We start from the raw sequence: 18,569 nt of genomic DNA on the forward strand, positions 1-18,569 counted from the left end.
ATGTTTGCGTTGTATATTTTTTCATCGTTTTAACTATCCTTGTTTTTATATTCAAATGTGTCTCTTGTAGACAACATATAGATGTATCTTCCTTTTTTATTCAGTCTGACAATCTCTATCTTTTAAGTGGGCATTTGGTCCATTTACATTTATTGTAATAATTGATACGAGTGAGTTTACATCTAACATTTTGCTATTTGTCTTCCATTCATTCCTCCTATTTTAATCTCTGTTGATTTTTCCCACCTTTGTTTCTATTAACCAAATTTTTTTTTTTTTTTTTTTTTGCAGTACACTGGCCTCTCAATGTTGTGGCCTCTCCCGTTGTGGAGCACAGGCTCCGGACGCGCAGGCTCAGTGGCCATGGCTCACAGGCCTAACCGCTCCACGGCATGTGGGATCTTCCCAGACCGGGGCACGAACCCGTGTCCCCTGCATCGGCAGGTGGACCCTCAACCACTGCGCCACCAGGGAAGCCCCCCAAATATTTTTTAAGAGTTTCATTTTATGTTCTCTATTAAATTCTTACCTATACCTCTTCTCATTTTTTTTTAGTGGTTACTTTAGGGCTAAGAATATGAATCCTCAGTGGGTCCATATGGGGTCAATACTGTAAATGTTTGCTCTTCAAATCTGACACTACAAACTTCCTCTCACATCTCACATCACACCTGACACTATTCATTTCATTCTTTCCATTTTCTGCTTCCTACTTCATAACCATACGACAGTATAATTCCATTCACCTGGTCTTGTCTTTTGTGCAATTGTTGGTTTAAAGAAAATTACATGAAAAAGCATAGAATTTTATGTTTACCCAGCTATTTACTGTTTCCAGTGTTCTTCTTTCCTTTTCACAGATGTAAATTTTTATCTGGGATCATCTCCCATCAGCCTAAATGACATCTGTTAGTGTGTTTGCAGTTCTGCTGGCACCATATTCTCTGAGCTTTCATGTGTCTCACTATGCCTTTTTTTCACCCTCATTTATGAAGGATATTTTCACTGAATATGAATTGACAGTTTCTGTTTTTTCCTTTTGGTACTTTATAAAAATGTCTTTTCATTGTCTTCTGGCCTTTACTGCATCTTCACATAAGTATTCATAATTCATATGACTGTTCTTCTGTATGCAATGTATCTGTTTTCCTTTGATGACTTTCAAGATTTCCTCTTAATCTTTGGATTTCAGCACTTGGACTATTATTAACTTAGGGATGATTCTTTTCATACTTAATCTGCGTGGCGTTCACTGAGCTTCTGGGATCTGTGAGGTGGTGTCTTACATCAATCTGAGAAGTTTGTGACCCTCATTTCCTTAAGTAGTTTTTCTTCCCTTTTCTCACTCTCTTTTCCTTCTTGGATTCCAATGATAAGTATGTTAACATTGTATCACAGATGCTTGAGGTTCTGTTAATTTTTCTTTTATCTTTTGACTCCTCATTCTTCAGTTTGGTTAATTTCTCTTTATCTCTCTAAGTTCACAGACTCTTTTATCCTACTTCTCCAATCTGATGCTAAGCTGATCTAGTAAAATATCATTTCTGTATTATATTTTTCATTTCTAGAGTTTCTATTAATTTTTAAAATATTTTTTCCTTTCTCTAATCAGCTCAAGTATTAAGGTTATATTTTCATTTAGTTCTTTGACATATTTTCATTTGATTCCCTGAATGAGGTCCACTGCCTAAAAGCAGTCATCTCATTTGTTTTGTGCAGCTTTATAATTGTTTATGGTGTATGGGTTAGTCTGGTAAGTTATTTCATTATGGCTGGAAGCGAAAGTACTGACAAATTCTTCTTATATTTTTGTATGTGAAAAATAAAGCAAAGTTTCATCTGTAGAAGACTGGCATTGCAACAATCCTAACCATATCTTTTCCAGAAACTATGATACTAGTCAGCAACCAGTCACTTCATGCAGAGAATATAAACTTCAGGAATATTCTCTGAAGAAAACTGGACACAAAATTAGTTCTAACAAATGCTATCAGCAACCATGGAAAACAGAGTGAGAGAAAGTGAAGCTGAGCCACGATTTTGTTCAAGCAAGTACAGTTACAAATATGCAGATTAGTGATAAGCACAAAATAGGTTATGAATGAAAAATTTTATGATGATGGTGTTGGCATTTATGATTGTACAAAACTATCCCATGTGATACTGTTACTAGGACTCCTGAATGACAGTTTACAAAATGTATTATATGGTGTACATGAAAATGCTAACTAAACAATTAAATGCAAATGTTGCACCAAAAATGACATTCATTTCCAATAACATTCTTTTATATTTTGCAAAGACCTTTGTACAAGGTTCGTTCTCCTGAAAGTTTTGTCTTTCATCACACATGACACAACACTCATGAGGATGGATTCAACATGTGAAAAAGCACATACACAAATAATCACATTGCACCTTGTACTTCAGACTCAACATTTCCCATAAAAAGTGGCTCAGAAAAATGTCCATCTCCCTGAATACTGTCTAGTTTCAAAGAGTTGGCTAAAATATATTTCAAGTGGGGTTTGTTATTCTTGTAAGTCCATTCTGTTTGTTGTATAAACACATACAAAATAAAATTTTTCGCCACTTATAAATTTTGGCAAATTATAACCATAAACTAAATAGGATTAAGTATATTAATTATGCTGATTTAAAAAGAGTCCAAAATACATGCTGTGGCTCAACAAAAAGGAAGGAAATTGGCAAAAAGGACACCCTTTCCTATTAGAATATTATATTCTTGAGATAAAGAACATTTGTGATATTATCTGTTAAGACAAAACAAAACAACTAAGTTTTATATTATTTAAGTTTTGTCTTACAAAGCTCAGGACTTTCACTCTTAAAGGCATGTGAAGTTGAAGACTTAAGAGTTGTTTGAAGTAGTACTGGATATACTTGACCACATCTGTGAGTTGAAGTGTGTGCTTCTATTACCCTCACTGTTTGCAAACACTCATGACTAACTTCAAAAGACTCCAAAAAATGCTATGTATGTTCAACTATTCTTACTGCACCTTAAATTTCTCTTATGAACAAAGGGGTGTGCCAGGTAACTTAGATCTGCAGAAAAGACAGAGTGGCAACGACGACATGAATAATGTTGGAACCAGAAACACATACAGAAAAAAATCAAGGAAATTAGGTTCAATCTTTCATGTTTCTAATAGATACCTGGATGTTTAACTTCATGTTTCACTTCAGTTTTGAAGATCACGAGATACAGATTACAATTATTTGGGTAGAGTTAAGTAGAGATCTTAGGTAGTTATATAAAATTCAAGATTAAACAAAAGCAGAAATATAAATGGGATATTACCTTCAACCATTCAGATCAGGGGTTGGCAGGCCTGTGGGCCAAACCCTCTGCCTGTTTTTGTGACTAAAGTTTTATTGACACATAGCCATGCCTTTCACTGACATGTTGCCCATGGCTGCTTCAGCACCACAATAGCAGAGCAAGCAGCTGTGATACCCCAAAATACTACCTGCACTTCACAGGAAAAATTGATGACACCAGTTTAAGTAACTGCCTAAATTTTTCAATTCGTTCAATTTATTAACAGAACATTACAACCTACTGACATTTTAAAGACTTGAGAATATGCATACACCAGTCTAAGCAGAAGAGAAATCCAGCTTCAGTTAGAAGGATGGATGTACAAACTCTTCTCTTGCTTTGTGAAGAATTAAATAAAATTTTATAGGATTTAAAAAAAAGTCTGTATCATATTTATGAGTCTAAATGAAAAGTTTAAAAACACTTATTTATATAGACATATACATAATCATGCCAATTTTCCTTCCAAGTTTTATTTAGAGCATATTTACTATTTCTGGACTTCTGGTTCTCAAAATCTGAATTATAGCACCATGATTTTGAAAGTTAAAAAGATCGCAGTTGCTGGCACTGACTTCATGAAGCAGACGGGGCCTGCGGCTCACCTGGGGGTGTGTAGGCGTCCATCGAGGTCTGCACAACCAAGGACCTGCGTTTGGAAGGCATAGGCACTGCCATCTTCCTTTCTTTGTGTTTAGCGAGCGCAGCCTGGACAGCCTCTGTATGGACGTCTGAAACAAAGCGAGAGCTCAATCACTCCGTTGTTCAGGGACAGCCCGAAGGCCCCAAGCTTTTCTGCTTTCTTTCTGGTCCTGTTAAAGAGTTTATCATCCTACAGAAACTGTCACAAATGGATGAGTGGGGAAGGAAGGAAAATAAGTATAAACCTGCTAGTTTGAAAGCTCCAGGAAAAAGGCATTCAAATTCATTCACAGACTTTTAACTGTTCATTTTATTACCCTACATCTGTATAAATAATCAGATACTGGATGTAAATCGTTGTGATTTTTCTTTTCTTAGAGTGAAAGGACATTGATCTTCAAATACTTCTTCACGGGTCACATTTTCAAGCTTCTTAATTCATTTCAATGTTCTGTTAAGGTAAGTATGTACACCTTACAGGCTGTATGGTAATGATTTTAGCTAACACTTTCCAAACATCAGTTATGGGGCAGTCACTATGTTAGGTATTTTGTGTATATTAACCCATTATGTTAACTCCACAAATGATTTTTTACTGCCTATTTTGTAAGGTCGTGTCCTCAGGGCTTGGCGTGGAGAATCAGGTGGACAAGGTACTGTGTCTCATGCAGCTCACTTTCTAAAGGGTTAAAGACAGACAACAATCAAACGGGGTAAGACTGAAAATAAGATAAAAAGATTGAGTACCTACTTTAACTGTGAAGCCAGGGAAGAGCTCTCTTACTGTGAAATCTGAATAGTAAGATGAGAATCTCCAAGACAGAGGGAAAAGCCAGCTCAAAGGCCCTGCACTGTGAATGAGGATGGTGCTGGCACAATGCACACAACACCAGCAGAGGGACTCACCAGGATGAGGGCTTTACAGGAATCCTACAGACCTTGGCTTCCATTCTAACTTTGACAGGGAAGCATGAGGGAAGAAGGGTGAGCATGGATGACATGATCTGATTCCGTTTTGGAGGGCTCATTCTGGATGTTGTGAAGGAGACTGCAGGAGAATCAGAGTAGGAGCCAGGAAACCAGTTAGAAGTCTGCAGTCAGGATACTACTACACCCACAATCTTCTACACGCTCTGTGGGAAGAGCCACTCTTATTATTCCCATCTCACAAATGAGAAAGCAAAGGTATGAAGCTCCCCCCAGTGTCATGTAACTGGTGAGTAGCATTGACAGGGTTTGAACCCAGGTGTGAGTACCTCCAGAGCCCACACCCTTCACCACTAACCACCCTATTCTCTAGCTGTTCCTAGGAAAACTCCACCCTGTTAACATTTTAGAGTGGGGGTAAATATAGGCCAGCCCTTGGGCCAGATGAAGTCTGCAGTCTCTTTGTAATAATGTTCACTGGAACAGAGACACACTCATTTATATGTGTATTGTCTATGGCTGCTTCCATACTATAAAGGCAGGGCTGAGCAGTTGTGAGAGACCATAATGGCTAAAAATATTTTCTATCTGGCCCTTTACAGAAACTATCTGCCAACACTTGTTTTAGAGCATATCACATACCAAACACAATGAATTTATTTATTATTTTATTTTGTTCAGATTGTGTATGCACTGCTCTTTTCTCCTCAACTAGACTCAAAGTACTTTAAGACAAAAACCTAGTTTCTGGTCATTCTTTTTCTTAAACTCCTAGATTAAAAACTGATGACTGAATGACTTGTATTCACATTACTGAATAAAACTAAAGGGCTCATCAATGAGGTGAGAGTACACTAATTCCCCACATATCAAATACTTTGTTTTATATATTTCTTTTGAATTTTTTGGATGTAACTTCAAATTTACAGAAAATCTGCAAGAAGAGTACAGAACTCCCGTATAACTTTTACCCAAACTCACCACTTACATTTGACCCCATTGCTTTCTTTATGTAAGTATGTTTTTTCCTAATCATTTGAAAATAAATTGCAGGTACCATGTTCCTCTATACCTAAATATTTCAAAGTATTTCCTAAAAACAGAGATATTCTCTTACATAATGTAAATTCTCAAAATCAGGAAATTTAACAATGATGTACTATTATCTAATTCAAAGTCCATGTTCAAATAGTGCCAATTAGCCCAGTAACTTCCTTTGCAGTTATTTTGTCTTCCTAGTCTATGATCCAGTCCAGGACCACGGATGCGTGCATTTATCAGATTTTCTTTGCCCTCCTAGATCTGGACCAGTTTCCCAGCTTCCGCCTCTCATGAAACCATTTTAAAGAATACAGGCCAGTTATTTTGTAGATTGTCTTCAACTTGGATTTTCTGATGTTTCCTCATGATTAGATTCAGACCATGCATTTCAGTGGGGGTTCCAGAGAAGTCTGTCCTCTACTGATAGTGTTAACTTTGGTCCTTGATTAAGATGGTGCCCATCAAGTTCTTCCAAAGTAAAGATGTTACTTTTCCCACTATGTAAGATTCTGTTTAAATTTCAAAGAAACTACCAAAGTGATTATAATATTTAACATCCACATCACCAACACATGAGATTCTAATCCTGCCACCAGCACTTGGTACAATCTTTTCTATAGTAGCTGTTCTTATGGTTGTGAAGGAGAATCATGAAGTTTAATTTACATTTACCTGATGGCTTATGTTGAGCACCTTTCCTGGACTTCTTGGACATTTGCATATCATCTGTTGTGAAGCATATGTCCAAGTTTCTGAGCTGCCTTTTTATTACTGATTTATACTAGTTCTTTATATATTATGGATACAAGCTTTTTTTAAAGATATATGTTTTGAAAATACTCATCCCAAGTCTATGGCTCAACTTTCAAACCCTTAATAGTGTGCTTGATGAGGAGAAATTTTTCATTTTCATGAGATTCATTTTGTTATCTTTTCCTCTCTAGCTAGTGCTTTTTGAATCCTGCCTATAAATTTCTACCTACCCCAAGGTTCAAAAAATACACTCCTTTGTTTTCTTTGGGAAGCTTTATACTTTTACCTTTTACTTTTAGGTCTAGGTACCATCTCAGGTTAATTTTTCTAAGTAGTGGAAGTGGAGGTTTGTGTTCACATTTTCCCACATGCTTATCTAATTTTTCAAGTACCATTTGTTGTAAAGATTTTCCTTTCCTTATTAAATTGCCCTAGCTCCTTTGTCAAGTATCACCTGACCATGTGTGCATGGTTATAATTTTGAACTCTCCATCTGGTACAGTAAATCCATTTGTCTATCCTTCTGCTATGTTGATTAGTTATATATTTTTTTCAGTTAGAGTATTTACAAAAAAACATATAAGATTCACCCTCCCAACAATTTTCAGGTGGTCAGCACAATACTGTCAACCACAAGTACATTATTGTGCAACAAACCCCAGAAGTCCCCATCCATCCTGTATGACTGAAACTCTACACCCACCTAACAGCAACTCACCACCTCCCTGCCCCCAATCCTGAGCAACCACCATTCTATTTTCTGTTTCTATGAGTTTACTATTTTAGACACCTCATATAAGTGGAATCACACAGTATTTGTCTTTCTGTGACTGGCTTATTTCTCACAGCAAAATGTCCTCAAGAATATGCTGTAGAGGGCTTCCCTGGTGGCACAGTGGTTGAGAGTCCGCTTGCTGATGCAGGGGACACGGGTTCGTGCCCCGGTCCGGGAAGATCCCACATGCCACAGAGCAGCTGGGCCTGTGAGCCGTGGCCACTGAGCCTGCGCGTCCGGAGCCTGTGCTCCGCAACGGGAGAGAACACAACAGTGAGAGGCCCACGTACCACAAAAAAAAAAAAAAAAAAAAAAAAAAAGAATATGCTGTAGAATGTGTCATAATTTCCTTTCCTTTTAAGGCTCAGTAGTATTCCACTATATATACACACCATATTTTCTTTATCCGTTCATCCACTGATGGATATTTAAGTTGCTCTGACCTCCTGGCTATTGTGAATAATGCTGCTATGACTACTGGTGTAGAAATATCTGTTTGCATCCCTGCTTTAATTATTTTGGATATATATCCAAATAGAATTCATAAATCATATGGTGGTTCTATTTTTTATTTTTTGAGGAAGCTCCATACTGTTTTCCACAGCTGCTGCACCATTTTACATTCCTACCAACAGTGCACAAGCATTACAATTTATCTACATACTCACCAACATGTGTTTTCTGTTTAAGGAAATTTTTTATAATAGCCATCCTAATGGGTGTGAGTGGTATCTCACTGTGGTTTTGAGTTGCATTTTCCTGGTAATTAGCAATGTTGAACATCTTTTAATGGACTTATTGGCCATTTGTACATCTTCCTTGGAGAAATGTCTATTAAAGTTTTTTGCCCATTATTAAATTGGGTTATTTAATGTTATTGAGTTGTAGGAGTTATTTATATATTCTGGATATTAACCCATGATCAGATGTATACAAGAGGATATGTTCTTCAATTTCATAGGTTGCCTTTTCCCTCTATTGTTTCTTTGCTGCAAAGAAGTTTTAAGTATGATGCAGTCTCACTTGTCTAATTTTGCTTTTGTTGCCTGTGCTTTCGGTGTCATATTCAAGAAATCACTGCCAAATCCAATGTCATGAAGCTTTCCCCCCATGTTTTCTTCTAAGAATTCTACAGTGTCAGGTCTTACATTTAGGTCTACAATCTATTTTGAGTTAATTTTTGTATATGGTGTAAGATAATGGTCCAACCTCTTTCTTTTGCAAAACAAAATCCAATTTTCCCAACACTGTTTGTTGAAGAGACTATCCTTTCCCCACTGTGCAGCTTTGGCAGCCTTGTCCAAGATCATCTGACCATATACATAGAGTGTATTTCCGGGCTTTCTATTCTATTCCATTATTCTACATGCCTGTCTTTATGCCTGTACCACAGTGTTTTGATTACTGTACCTTTGTAATTTATATTGAAATCAGGAATTGTGAGGCCTCCATTTTGTTGTTCTTTCTCAAGATTGTTTTGCTTATCTGAGGTCCTTTGAGATTCCATATGAATTTTAGAATTTTTTCATTTCTGCAAAAAATGCCATTGGGATATTGATAAGGAAGATTATTGTAGTCTTATCATAAATTTTGAAATTAGGTAGTGCAAGTCCTCCAATTTTGTTCTTTTCAAGTTTGTTCTGGCTATCCAGATTTGATCTCATTTTCATGGAAATTTTAGAAACACTCTGTCAATTTCTACAAAAACTCTGTTGGGATTTTGATTAGACTCATGTTAAATCTATAAATCAATGTAGAGAGACTATCTTAATACTGAGTCTTCCAATCCATGAACACACAGTGGATCTCTCCATTTTTTTTCTCCTTTAATTTCTACCAACAATGTTCTGTAACTTTCACTGAGGAAGTCTTCCTAAATGCTGGATGTTATTGATGTTATTATAAAAAGCACTGTTTTTTTATTTCACTTACAATTTTTGTTGCTAGTATATACAAATACAATTAGTTTTTATATACTGAATTTCTCCCTTCCGCCCTTGCAAAATTCACATTATTTCTACTAGTTTTGTAAATTTCTTAAAATGTTCAAAATAAACCATCATGGTGTCTGTAAATATAGTTTTACCCCTTCCTTTCCAGTTCAGTGAACTACACCAAAATATTGAGTAGTCATGTAAGGGGACAAAATTACAATGTATTGTTTTTTGTTCATTCTTTTAGATATATGCAAGGTTTTTTGCCTTGAGTATAAATTACTTTTGCAATCAGATAAAAGTTATATTTTTAACATAAAACAATCATTTTAGAAAATATGGATAAGAAAGGTACATCTTAAAGAAGTGTGGATTTTTCCCCACATTTAAAAAAACTGCTAAAACCAAACACAAGTGTGCTAAATTTTCTTCACAAAATTGAAAGAAAATAGTAAAACAAGAATATTTTTAATCACAAGGACACTCACATGCCCAAACTAGGAGCCACTCCTGGCCTATGCCCCAGAAGGTAAAGAGTTTACCCACAGTTGGCCATGAGTCAGAAATAAGTGCTTGTTGCTGTTAAGTCACTAAGATGTTGGATAGCTTACTGTACAGCAAAATTGAACAATACATAAACTGATGAAGTAACTAATTCTTTTCAAAAGCCAACTCTATGTCTTATTTTAACTGCAAAACAATGGCATAAGAAACATTTAAAACATCTATAAATAGCACCCTGAAGAGTCCATAATTCAACATGATGAATAATGATGGTAGGTGGAATACCAGGACGACCCTCCCCAGACAGCAGTGCTGGCGTGATCACTGAAGATCCCTAGAGAGCATGCTCACCCAGTCAAAACAAGGCAAAGATATGGAAAGAGGTGCACGGCCCTGAAGTTGAAGAGCTGCCTCTGGGGTGCACAGTGTAATTAGGGCAAAAAGCATTCACTGCAATGTTGAATGAAATGTTAGGATCAGAATTACCTCCACATTGTAAGCTTTTCAGTGCTCAACACTCCCCACTCCCAACCCAAATATCCAAACCAAAAAAGGACCACTAACATCTCTGGAGAGTGACTAGATGGAGAGATCTTTTTGGAAAGATGTTTCGAAATATGATGATTAGTCGGGGGAGAAAACCAACCCATGTCACCATGCGACTCTCCTGGTTCTTCTAATGTGGCTTCTCCCTTCCATCCTCAACAAGGCTGGGAGCTCTCCTAGTTCCCCCTGTTGCCAATTGTACATGTCTAACAGCTGCAGGAAGAGAGGAGAGAGTAAAACTGGACCACACGGCAAAGGGGACACAATGAAGTCTATCTTCTGTGAGAACTAACACGTGTCATCGGGTGCCACAGGGAGGCCCCTCGGCAGTTCCAAGTGCCCTGGATTCCAGGAAGGGGCGTCTGGATCAACAGTTAAGAAGACTGGAAAAGGGGTATTAGCTGAGAATACGTTCACAGCTCTTAGCCTAAAACCCAGATCAATCCTACAAGACCTCACGAAACTAAAAACTTTTAGGAAAATGTGGATAAGCAGGTTGCTACACAGGAAATCTTCCCTTGAAAGCTCAGTATCATTGACGGGATGCATCCACGAGTGACATCAGTAGCTCTGATGCAGGAACCACGAAGGCATTTGATTAAGTGTCACAAAACCTTAATTACAAGTGTCTTGGATGCAGTTCTTACACAGCCATGTGAATTAGGAACTAGATGAAAGCTGAGGAAGGGAAATAATAAGAAGTGGAGTCTCCCACTCGTTTGAGGTGCTGGGCAGGGTGACAGAGCAGTCGAGCTCCCGGCCACACAAGGCGTCAACAAGAGCTGCTGATCATTATGAGCCCTGAGGTCTAGGGAAGGTCTCAAGCACAAATGGACAGAAAAAGATGAAACTAAATACTAGGAGGAAACAATATGCCTCAAGAGCTGTACATTTAGTTTTACAGGAAAGGGAACTGCTATTTTCTAGTATTTCTAACGTCAACGGAGACAAGTACCAAAAAGTGGTCAAAGACATCCCACACTTCCCACGAAGGGGCTGGGAAGTGGCAGACTGCAAGTCCATGGACACAGAACATGATTTTAGTTTGGGATTCCACGGTGGCATTGATGTTACCAAAGCACAGAGGAAAGAAGCCAGTCTGATCAAGAAGCACTGAATTAGGCAGGGCAAACATGGCAAGGGTGTAGGAAAAAAGGCAGAGATTTGAAAGCTTTCATAGCATAATGAAAGGCACCGTGCTGCCCGGAAACCAAATGTGACCTCCGCCCTCCAGGGCAGGGGTGTATCACAGAGTTATCCCTACAGAGCTGTACAGGGCATGCTGGGTGAACTGCTGGCTGGTGCACAGTGAAGGGGCCACAGAAGCCAGCAACATGCAAGAACCAAGAACCACTCCTGCTGAAAGGCCTCCACCTCCTCTGCTGACAGCTGCACATCAAGTCAGCTGACAAAGACAATGCAAGGGCCTAGATCCATTCTTCCCTGAGAAGGCCATGAAGGTGGATTCAGGTCTGAGAAGCGATAAATTGATTATACTACGTTTGAAAACAGGAAGCAAAACTAAGTAAAATCCTCTCATCTGCCCTTCCTTCCTCTGCGGCAGCATTCACAGCTTATTCAGCCTAGGTCTTTCATTCAAACATTCTCAAAGTATCCGTCTATTCAGAGAAAGGAGATATTTACGGTCAGCTTCACGTAGCATGGAATAAACAGATCACTCTGGCTAGTAAAGAATTTTGGGGGTACTTACATTTATAGTGTTAGACAAATTGACATGCTAATAACATGTACTCTTCAGCAGAGTTTCAAAAATAGTGAAAATGGTAATAAACCACTTACTATGTCATACAGTGCTGCAGAAACAGAAAATATTACCTCCTTAGAAGAGCTTATTAAAAGCCTAATACCACAGCATAAGCATCATGCAGCCATTCCTTGTGTATCTCTATGTTCTGCAAATACCTCTTCCTAAACTAAGCACTACGGATAATAAGTTTGTAAATCCACTCATTCTCCTCTCTTGGCTTGAAAGATGGACCTGACCCTACTTTCTGACTTCTGACAACTTTTCCGTCTACTGTTCCGGAAAGAAACTTGCAAAGTTTATATTTCCAGTTAATTTCACAAGCTGAAATTCTGTCTTACTGGCAGGAAGCTACAAGGGATGCAGCAATATAAAATATGCCCAAAGTTCTAGGAAAACGCAAGAATACTGAAGTGAGAGTCCAGGCTTTGGAATCAGAATGCTGGTTCTGCCACCTACTAACTGTAAAATACTGAATAAAATTTTAAATCCCTCTAGGCCTCACTTTGATCATCTGTAAAATGGAAACAAAAATCATAGAGTTGCTGTGAGAATTACGTAAGTTAAAATATACAAAGCAAGCCACTAGGTACCTGTTACCTAGCAGCACTCATTAATGACAGCTGCTTTTATTAATATTTTGAAGCAATGGTTTGGTACAGTGGGTTTGATCAACTGAAAAGGCCCAAGGAATCAGCAATGATAGCCTGACTTCTGGAGGTGACACCACCACAACGATGGTGTTCTTGCCAGGCACACATCACAGACCACGGGGTAAACCTACGAATTATACTCGGCACAAAAGGAAGGAAGACAGGCACGAAATGCTGACGCCTCTGAGCAAGGGCTCCCGTAGCTGCAGCCTCAGGTCTGCAGCTCAGAGGTCAACCCCAGAGGGCACGCACTCGGTCGAAGGCTCTTACTCTTCACAAGACTTCCATATTTTTGACCCCTGTGTCAACAGTCTCAACAGGGTCTTTGAACAGATATAAGTTCTTAATATCCTGAACAGAAGCTCTGTTTTCCTTTTGGTTTCTTTAAAACAGACTGTACTTCCATTTTCGCAGTAAGAAACTACTATCCTGCAACACAGTAAGCAGTGGGATATTTGAAGAATAAATTATAAATAACCAGACACCTTTACCCGCCTCAGAGCAAGGGCGTATCTCTGTGTAACTACGGGTTTATATCTTATTTATTTATTTATTTAATATCTTTACTGGAGTATAAATGCTTTACAGTGGTGTGTTAGTTTCTGCTTTATAACAAAGTGAATCAGCTATACATATACATATATCCCCATATCTCCTCCCTTTTGCGTCTCCCTCCCACCCTCCCTATCCCACCCCTCTAGGTGGTCACAAAGCACTGAGCTGATCTCCCTGTGCTATGTGGCTGCTTCCCACTAGCTATGTATTTTACATTTGGTAGTGTATATATGGCCATGCCACTGTCTCACTTTGTCCCAGCTTACCCTTCCCCCTCCCCATGTCCTCAAGTCCATTCTCTACGTCTGCGTCTTTATTCCTGTCCTGCCCCTAGGTTCTTCAGAACCATTCTTTTTTCTTTTTTAGATTCCATATATATGTGTTAGCATACGGTATTTAACTCTTTCTGACTTACTTCACTCTGTATGACAGACTCTAGGTCCATCCCCCTCACTACAAATAACTCAATTTCGTTTCTTTTTATGGCTGAGTAATATTCCATTGTATATATGTGCCACATCTTCTTTATCCATTCATCTGTCGATGGACACTTAGGTTGCTTCCATGTCCTGGCTATTGTAAATAGAGCTGCAATGAACATTGTGGTACATGACTCTTTTGGAATTATGGTTTTCTCAGGGTATATGCCCAGTAGTGGGATTGCTGGGTCGTATGGTAGTTCTATTTTTAGTTTTTTAAGGAACCTCCATACTGTTCTCCATAGTGGCTGTATCAATTTACATTCCCACCAAGAGGGCAAGAGGGTTCCCTTTTCTCCACACTCTCTCCAGCATTTATTGTTTGTAGATTTTTTGATGATGGCCATTCTGACTGGTGTGAGGTGATACCTCATTGTAGTTTTGATTTGCATTTCTCTAATGATTAGTGATGTTGAGCATCCTTTCATGTGTTTGTTGGCAATGTGTATATCTTCTTTGGAGAAATGTCTATTTAGGTCTTCTGCCCATTTTGGGATGGGGTTGTTTGTTTTTTTGATATTGAGCTGCATGAGTTGATTGTATGTTTTGGAGATTAATCCTTTGTCAGTTGATTCGTTTGCAAATATTTTCTCCCAGTCTGAGGGTTGTCTTTTCATCTTGTTTATGGTTTCCTTTGCTGTGCAAAAGCTTTTAAGTTTCATTAGGTCCCATTTGTTTATTTTTGTTTTTATTTCCATTTTTCTAGGAGGTGGGTCAAAAAGGATCTTGCTGTGATGTATGTCAGAGAGTGTTTGTTCTGCCTGTTTTCCTCTAAGAGTTTTATAGTGTCTGGCCCTACATTTAGGTCTTTAATCCATTTTGAGTTTATTTTTGTGTATGGTGTTAGGGAGTGTTCTAATTTCATTCTTTTACATGTACCTGTCCAGTTTTCCCAGCACCACTTATTGAAGAGGCTGTCTTTTCTCCATCAGGGTTTAAATCTTAAGAAAAACTGATGCTTGCCTGCCTCACTTCTCCCTCCTGAAGTCAAAAGCCATGACCCATTTTGCTCGTGCTGCTCTCAGAGTCCACATTATATCGATACAATTAACAGTAGGTATGTAGACAGAGGGGGGATGCCCCTCCCACCTCGAAGAAAGGCAAAAGTGAATCAACAGAAGAGAATGTTTTCTGTAAGGAAGCTTATTTGTTTCCAATAGTGTAACAACTGAGACCACGATCCAAGCCAGACTGCATGGGTTCACATCCCAGTCCCTCTGCAAGACTTCAGACACATTACTTAACCTATCTGTGCCTCAATTTCCTCATGTGCAAAAAAATGAAGCAAGGAGAGTGCCTGCCCACTGGGGTGGCTACAAGGACTACATAAGTCAGTTCATTACAGGACTCAGGGCAGAGTCTGGCTCACGGTACCGAGAACACTATACTGTAGTCGGATCATAACATGATGTGTCCAGTATTAACGTGACTCTAAGCTGGAGAGAGAAGACAGAGAAGAAACAAGTGTGGGAGAAACTGAGCTTCTTGGATTCTGACTACTGCCACTCCCCAGCCCCACCACCAACCAGGGCCTGTCCAGGCTCAATTCCACCAGAGTTTCTTCTGTGGTCGTACTGTTTTTGTTCTTTGAGCAAAATATGCACATAGAAGTATAGTTGTGCTATCAAATTACCAATAGCATTGTTTACAGAACTAGAACAAAAAAATCTTAAAATCTGTATGGAGACACAAAAGATCCCAAATAGCCAAAGCAATCTTGAGGGAAAAAAAAGAGCTGGAGGAATCAGACTTCCTGACTTCAGACTATAATACAAAGCTACAGTAATCAAGACAATATGGTACTGGCACAAAAACAGAAATACACATTAATGGAACAGGATAGAAAGCTCAGAGATAAACCCACACATCTATGGCCAACTAATCTATGACAAAGGAGGCAAGGATATACTATGGAGAAAAGACAGTCTCTTCAATAAGTGGTGCTGGGAAAACTGGACAGATACATGTAAAAGAATGAAATTAAAACACTCCCTAACACCATACACAAAAATAAACTCAAAATGGATAAAAGACCTACATATAAGACTGGACACTATAAAACTCTTAAAGGAAAACATAGGAAGAACACTCTTTGATGTAAATCACAGCAAGATCTTTTTTGACCCACCTCCTAGAGTAATGGAAATAAAAACAAAAATAAACAAATGGGACCTAATGAAACTTAAAGGTTTTTGCACAGCAAAGGAAACCATAAACACAACAAAAAGACAACCCTCAGACTGGGAGAAAATATTTGCAAACGAATCAACGGACAAAGGATTAATCTCCAAAATATATAAACAACTCATGCAATTCAGTATTAAAAAAACAAACAACCCAATCCAAAAATGGGCAGAAGACCTAAATAGACATTTCTCCAAAGAAGACATACAGATGGCCAAGAGGCACATGAAAAGCTGCTCAACATCACTAATTATTAGAGAAATGCAAATCAAAACTACAATGAGGTATCACCTCAAACTGGTCAGAATGGGCATCCTCAGAAAATCTACAAACAACAAATGCTGGAGAGGGTGTGGAGGCAAGGGAACCCTCTTGCACTGTTGGTGGGAATGTAAATTGATAGAGACACTATGGAGGACAGTATGGAAGTTCCTTAAAAAACTACAAATAGAATTACCATATAACCCAGCAATCCTACTACTGGGAATATAGGCAGAGTAAACCATAATTCAAAAAGACACATGCCCATTGTTCACTGCAGCACTATTTACAATAGCCAGGTCATGGAAGCAACCTAAATGCCCATCAACAGACGAATGGATAAACAAGATGTGGTACATATATACAATGGAATATTACTCAGCCATAAAAAGGAACAAAACTGGGTCCTTTGTAGAGACTTGGGTGGACCTAGAGACTGTCATACAGAGTGAAGTAAGTCAGAAAGAGAAAAACAAATTATCGTATATTAACGCATATATGTGGAATCTAGAAAAATGGTACAGGTGAACAGGTATGCAAGGCAGAAATAGAGACACAGATGTAGAGAACAAACGTATGGATACCAGGGGTGGAAAGTGGTGGGGGGTGGTGGTGGTGGGATGAATTGGGAGATTGGGATTGACATGTATACACTAATATGTATAAAACAGATAATAACAAAAAATAATTGACTATCATGTACTTGACAATAAAAGCCAAGATTCTGAGAACAAAAAAGTTAAAGAGAACCTATATAAAATAGATAGAGGATTAACTGATGCAATCTTTTGGGAAAACACTATTTTCAGTAATAATTTGTTACTGTTTGTAATAAAAGTGCAACTACTGATTTAAAAAAAAGTACAGGGGCAGGGAGTGTGTACAGGTGAGCAGAGCGGAGGCGACAAGAAAAGGAATGGTAGGTAAGAAAGCATGTTTCCAGCGAGCACTGTCATTGGTCAGAAGTGGAGCGAGGGCCACCATTTGGTTCCACCTACTTGCTGTTTCAGTTCCATTCCCTCCATTTCTTAGGCCTCAGGAAAAACATGTAGGTACATGACTGTACAGAGGGGCATGTACTGACCACTGCACTCATGCGTTCAATTATTCACTGAGCACCTACTGTATACCTAGTCCCTGCTCTCACAGAAGGCTGTTTGGGGATGGAGACCAGTAAACCAACCAGACAGGAGGATGGGATGGATACAACGTGTGAAGAGTGTGGGACCTGAGAGTGCAGAAGATGGGCATCTGGCCCAGGCCGCCAGGAGAGGCCTGGGCAGGAAGTGACATGCAGAGAGGACCTAGCAGAACAGTGGGTACTCAGCCTGTCCAATCAACAAGGACGTGTGACAGAGATTCATCTGCACAGCAACTGACCTTGCTTGTTCCTTAAACCCTTTCACTGGTTCCTGGCCCTCCTGAGTCACGTCAGATGCAGAGGCTCTCTCAGGACACGTACACAGGTCCCATGCACTTCCTCAACCAGTGCTCTTCCTCTCTCTCTTTACATCGAGGCTACACAGACACTCCACCTCTTGCACTCCACTCCACCTGCTGGGTCTTTGGGCTTCAGAACTGTTTCCAATGAAGAATGAAGAATGTCGCTCTTCAACAACTGAGTGAATGCGGATTGATGCCTTTGCTGTGCCAGGCTCTGCTCTAGGCATAAATTATCTTCACTTTTTTTTCATCATAAACTCAGCCCATTTTTAACCACCACTTTTAACTAATGCTTTTGTCCTTAATGGACAATAAGGGGGATAAAATTTTATAACAGCTATAAACTAAGTACACAGGAAGCACACCAAAAGTTAATTAGAAAAACAAAGGCAATGACTCTTCACCATGAAACGAGCTAGTGAGACACTCTTGAAACATGTGATAGACAAATTACATGAGTTAAACAAAAAGCTTTTAGAGCAGTGTCTGGTTCAAAGGAAGTGCTGGATAAATGCTGACTGCTGCTTGGATCATGGCTGTTGAGGTTTCACTGTGCATCTTGGAGGAGGCCACAGTTAAGTACCAGAGTGCTAGCTGTTGCTACTATTATGCATTTTCTAGAACTTCATACAAATGTATTGTAACATCAGTCTCTTATGCCAGGCTTCTTTCTATCGGCACGATGCTTTGAGATTCACCCACGGCGCCTATGCAGTTCTCTATTGCATCTTGCCTGTTCTCAGCCCTTGGCTCTTCCACAT

General features: G+C 38.9%; 1 protein-coding gene across 4 annotated transcripts in view; it reads right to left on the reverse strand.

The window, feature by feature from the left end:
- DIP2C (disco interacting protein 2 homolog C) overlaps positions 1 to 18,569 on the reverse strand; it is a 368,942-nt gene that overhangs the window by 152,526 nt on the left and 197,847 nt on the right. For all 4 annotated transcript variants that reach the window (XM_060097544.1, XM_060097543.1, XM_060097542.1 and 1 more), the window contains one exon: positions 3,952 to 4,077. In XM_060097544.1, coding sequence (XP_059953527.1) covers positions 3,952 to 4,077 — 126 coding nt within the window. The remainder of the gene's footprint in view (positions 1 to 3,951; positions 4,078 to 18,569) is intronic.

The sequence above is a fragment of the Mesoplodon densirostris genome, chromosome 4 (assembly GCF_025265405.1).
Source record: "Mesoplodon densirostris isolate mMesDen1 chromosome 4, mMesDen1 primary haplotype, whole genome shotgun sequence".
Classification (NCBI taxonomy): domain Eukaryota; kingdom Metazoa; phylum Chordata; class Mammalia; order Artiodactyla; family Ziphiidae; genus Mesoplodon; species Mesoplodon densirostris.